Here is a 5,399-nt window from a genome sequence, read left to right on the forward strand (position 1 = left end):
GATTATGCAAATTTGGTCCTCATTAGCATAATTTATTGCCTGGTGTGTTAGCCTTTCCTAAAGGTACCTACATCTCAAAGATGACATCCGCAGCATTTACGGTAAGGGACATACAACTTTATGCATACATTATGCGAATTAGGTCCTCATTAGCATAAGTAATTGTCAGGTGTAGTCACCTTTCCTATAGGTACCTACATAAGGTACATATAACTTTCTGAAATACCATTAGTAGAGGTACCCCCTGACATCTGCTTTGTTTTAAGTCCCAGACAGGGAAAGTGTAGGAGGGCTTATGTTACAGTATGACCTAGTTCTTGCTGGCCCCGACAGAAAATAACCAAAAATTGCATCAAAAAATTGCAAAATAAATCATTTTGAAGTAGTGTATGCCAAAAAAAATAATGGGGTCCTTTGGGTAAATATCCAATGCACAACTAAACCAAATTTCAGGTCCTCAGGTTTCAACACCACGGCACTGGAGGCCATCATGTGCGACTTTTGTCTGAAAATGACCAAAAAACCTCCATAAAATCATTTTAAAAACTTATATCAAAAAAATCAAAAAAGGGTCTAGGGGTATACACGTACTCTACCTGCATACCAAATTTCAGCTAATTTGGTCGACGGACGACCGAGAAGAAGCGATTTGAAGGTTTGACAGGAGAAGAAGAAGGAGAAGAAGAAGAAGAAACCTTACAAAAACAATATGTTTCCTTGGCGAAACATAAATATGATGAAGTAATGAATATGCTGAAAACAAATGATACGGTATGACAACAAAAATTATTAACATATTTCCAAAATTACTTTTAAAATCTTTAAATTTGGGTAAAGTTTTGATAATTATCTGCGTTTATAAATGTCACTGGTACCGTTTAGATTTATAATTTTATCACATGTTTTTTTTTCTTCAAGATATCATGGATGAGGGTCTCCCAGAGGCTGTAGTGACGTGTGCAAAGCGCTGTGACGTAGACATCCGGGACACTTTCTATAAGAACGTAGTGCTGACGGGGGGAGGGTCGCAGTTCCCTGGCATGGCGGCAAGGATGCAGGTAGGATGGTGACATGGATGTGATACCAAACAACACGCAAAAAACGTCCTCTCATATCGTTTGTCTGTTGTCATCGATGAAGATGATGAAAATTTGACAAAACGTTCTTTTCCCAATACACATGATTCAGAAGATTTGCCCCAATCAACGACATTATATAGATCTTGCCCCCAATTTATCAAATTCGTCAATCGCAAGTTACTGACGCATACATTCAACTTATTTTCAATGTCTGGGGTCTACAACCCCTAACGCATTTACAGAGGTATATGATCCGATTTTTATCCGAAAGTGTATCATAGAATTGATACTGTTTGAAAATTTACGAATCTTAATACAATAAGTATCTAGGGGATGACATTAACTCAATTTTTCGGCTAGCTTAGAACTTTAATTCCGTCATTTCTCTTGGATATTTCATTTACCAATCATAAGGACATTATTCTTGAGTTATTTCGGTCACGTAGCCTCTTTCATACATGCGGTATTATCTAATCATCCCTTCCCAAAGAAATGTAGAAATAGTAGACCAGGTAAAGGTAAACATTCTGCATTTACTTGCAAATGTTATGTTTCTAGTTAACGTTACATTTTATAGTTATACAAACTGAACATGTCCATTTCTTTTCAGAGCGAGCTGGAAGCCATTACACCATCGAACACCAAGATCCGGGTTCTTGACCCCAAGTACAGAGGTCACGCCGTGTGGCTGGGCGGTTCCATCATGGGGTCGTTGTCAACCTTCAAATCGATCTGCGTCAACAGGCAACAGTACAAGGAGTATGGGCCGGAAATAATCCACCAAAAGTGCTTTTAAATCTAAACAACAGCTCTTTCACGAATTCCATTTGACCCGAACTATTTTTCTGGCTAAAACACAAAGAAGAAAAATGCAAAACAGGCTAATTTCAAATCTAAGAATTGTTCAAAAGAGTGAAGATATTTGATATTTTGTCACAAATAGTAATTGCTGTAATAGATATTGGTATGGGGATATGATTGTCGAAAGAGGGAAAACGAGCTCGAGTCGCAAGAGGTCAACATACTAGAATGGAGGGAACAAGAGAGGTCTACGATTGAACAGGGTTAGTGGGAAACAAAACTACTGGTACGTTGATGAAGGTTAGACATCCAGGGAATAAGACACGCTAAATGACAGTTACACAAGCAAGTTTATTCTTGAGTAACCGTATTCTTGACGTAACTGTCATTCACTCATCAAGCAACTGTATGATACAGTAACTGTATGCTTGAGTAACTGTCATTTCGGCAAATCTACTGGTAGGTGAGAGGTTGGTGATATTTGGAGTATGCAGAAAGGAATCAGGGATATTACCTATCATCCATGCATATGACTTACTCGAAAGGTTTGACCTCTTGGACTATAAGACCGTAACGGTGACATTATCTAACGTTATATGCACTTAAGTTTTCGTTACAAGTCACGGTGTTTATATCATTTTCCATCATGGGTGCTTATGCATGCTTAAGTCGCACAAGATATTGATTTTCAGTACCGTAATGTTTTCACAAAGTTCATGTCTTGCCATGTAACAACGCGAACGTGTTACTCTATCTGAAACGTCAATAACCATTTTCTATATGGAGTCGAGCGATAAGATCGCATGCAGGTTCCAGTGCCTTCCTTTGATCTGCAATTCTGACCGATTCCGCAAGAGGGGAACTTCGTTTCTCCCATTGGCAACAACTGTTTTATAGGATACATTTTTCGTACGGAATATTTTATTTGTAAATTTCAGGAGGTGGCGGCAAAGCTGTATCTATGTAAGTTTAGCTAGATACGAGCTTAAGTACAGTGGACAGCAGACACAGAAACGCATGCTGGGCCTAGGAGTCGGACTGCAATTCAACACTAAATGCATTTTAGCTTTGTACATATTGTTTAGCCCCCATATAAGTTGAATTATGATCCTACTGAAAGGTGCACAATATATTCTCGACACAAGTACAATCGTGACGCATAAAACGTAGCTAAAGAAGTATCGCATAATCTTTTATGAGAAGATATGAAGCGTAAGTTTTGGTGCTATTTCTCTTCTTCACTTTATGTAACTGGGGTAGGTGGAAAAGTGGGGAGGTGGGTGTCTGAAAAAGACCATACAATCATTGTTTATCGTTTGCTAATTTTGACTATGGTTACTTTTATGATAGAATAAACTTATTATTGTTACGTTGCATTCTGAATTTTTCATTCCTTGATAAGATCTGAAATCACGATCCATGTGACGCACGTGCAATAAGGATAAGAATACGTTAGATGGTTATAAGACCAAAGAAGCTAAAACTAGAGAAAGTGACACAACATCAACAAAACCATTGCTAAAATACGTTTTATTTTAAAAGTCCCACACACGTTATAAATACATATTCATAAGAAATGCCTCTTATCACTATCAAACAAGCATAACATCTATCTCATAGCCTAGTGCATTGTTAGCCATGTATTCCAAGCACACAAAAATCCGATTCAACATCAATATAGCTCAAGTATTTCAGATAAAAGATCGCCCGTACGTCTTTCAATAGTAACTTGAACTCCAGTTATTTTATAAAGATGGGACGAACTAACACTCGTCATTATTTTCTCTTTACATTGTAATAACAGGGATGGCTCATTGGGTATTTTTTCAGTCTATCTTACCCCGGAAACAGAAGAATTCTCAGTCTAGATTTTCATATCCATGACCCTCCGTACTATAATAAACTTAACGTACCTTTGTTTTGCCGGTAGATGCTAGTCTACAACGATACTATATGTACACATATAAACCAACATTTGGGCGTCCTCCGAGGGAATCCTTGTCATCATGTCAACGATAAAGTCTCAAAGAACGTTTCAAAAAAGATCCAAAGCGCATTGATATGTGCAAGCAAAGGCACAAGTACTAGAACGTACCATTTCATTTGAAGGTATCTTGTGCCAAGCCAAGAGGAAACATATGAAACTTTATAAACGCCCTAAATAAAATCAACTAAAATTCAGTTACTTCACACAACGATGTTAAAAAGAAATCTGCAGCTGACATATACAAACTTTTTCTTTAATAAACTACGCACAAAAAGTTCGGAAACTTAACTTTGGTTGATCATATCTCCGTTGTTTTTTTACCGATTTTGATGCATTATATATCATTATAAAGCTTGTGTGATTCCCTGTTCCATGATACCAAACTTATTGTGATTGAAAACCCACGGAACAAGTACCAGGACTAATAACGTGAGTGGGTCACGGAGAAAAAGTGCCCAAAATTCCCTGTTGGTGTCATACGCGCGCTGTGACATCCTATCGGTATGGGCGCGGATGATGATTCAATATATTGTTTCCTCAGGTTCTAAGGTTATTTTTAGAACACAGACCATCCAAGGTTATTTCTAGCACACAGAACATCCAAGGTTATTTTTAGCACATCGAAGAACCAATTGTTTACACCACATAAACACCTGCGTCTTGCAACGGTATCGTCATCCACAGGTGTTATTTTTTGTTATTGTTTCACAACAAACATTGGGGTATGGGGAGGCATAAGCTCCAGGGGAAAGACAAGACTTGTACCAGGAACCCTCAATGCAGAAAGATATCGTGACACAATACTTGATCCGGTGGCCATCCCTTTCCTCCATAACATGGGGCCGAATGCCTTGCTACAAGATGATAACGCCCGCCCACACCGGGCAGGGATCATCGCCGACCATCTCCAGCATGCAGGTGTAGAGAGGATGGAGTGGCCCTCTAAGAGCCCGGACCTGAACCCCATCGAACATCTATGGGAGCAGCTTGGGCGAGCTGTCCGTGCAAGACACGGTGGCTGACCTAGGACGACTGCTGGTGGAGGAATGGGACGCTATCCCACAGCATCGCATTGCGCGACTGGTGACGAGTATGAGGAGTAGGTGCCGTGCTGTAGTGACAGCGCGTGGCTGGATCACCCATTACTAAGACTCCTTGCTAACCCGTTACTAAGACACAGATTGTTGGTTTTGATAAAGAATAAACTTAGCTTTCATGAATATGTCTTGTTTATTCTTGTTGATTTTTCACAATACTCTCGTACAGAAGTCAATATCAACAGAAGAATATGTACGGAATAGCATGTTTGACTATAGTAAGGTAATCTGGGCACTTTATTTCTTCGACCCACTCACTTTAGCAGGCCTGATGCTCGTTTCATGAACTCGCAATCACAATAAGTTTGGTATCATGGGAAAGGAAATCAAATAGGCTTTTAAATGATATGTAATATATTGAAATCGGTTAAAAAAATAACGGAAATATGATCGACCAAAGTTAAGTTTCCGAACTTTTTGTGCGTAGTTTATTTA

At 38.9% G+C, this 5,399-nt stretch overlaps 1 protein-coding gene across 1 annotated transcript; it reads left to right on the plus strand.

Moving 5' to 3' along the window:
* The first annotated feature begins 922 nt into the window (after positions 1-922).
* LOC136443978 (actin, muscle-like) lies at positions 923-2,017 on the plus strand. Its single transcript, XM_066441364.1, has 2 exons — positions 923-1,058; positions 1,690-2,017. Exons 1-2 carry the CDS (start codon positions 924-926, stop codon positions 1,873-1,875), a joined length of 321 nt encoding a protein of 106 aa, XP_066297461.1. The 5' UTR covers position 923; the 3' UTR covers positions 1,876-2,017.
* Positions 2,018-5,399: the final 3,382 nt, after the last annotated feature.

The sequence above is a fragment of the Branchiostoma lanceolatum genome, chromosome 10, assembly GCF_035083965.1.
Source record: "Branchiostoma lanceolatum isolate klBraLanc5 chromosome 10, klBraLanc5.hap2, whole genome shotgun sequence".
Taxonomy (NCBI): domain Eukaryota; kingdom Metazoa; phylum Chordata; class Leptocardii; order Amphioxiformes; family Branchiostomatidae; genus Branchiostoma; species Branchiostoma lanceolatum.

What these genes read in the sequence shown, in the direction of transcription:
- LOC136443978 (XM_066441364.1), top strand. Translation starts at nt 924, where the DNA reads ATGGATGAGGGTCTCCCAGAGGCTGTAGTGACGTGTGCAAAGCGCTGT. An exon ending in GCATGGCGGCAAGGATGCAG is followed by an intron (nt 1,059 to 1,689) that starts GTAGGATGGTGA and finishes ATTTCTTTTCAG; the next exon opens with AGCGAGCTGGAAGCCATTAC.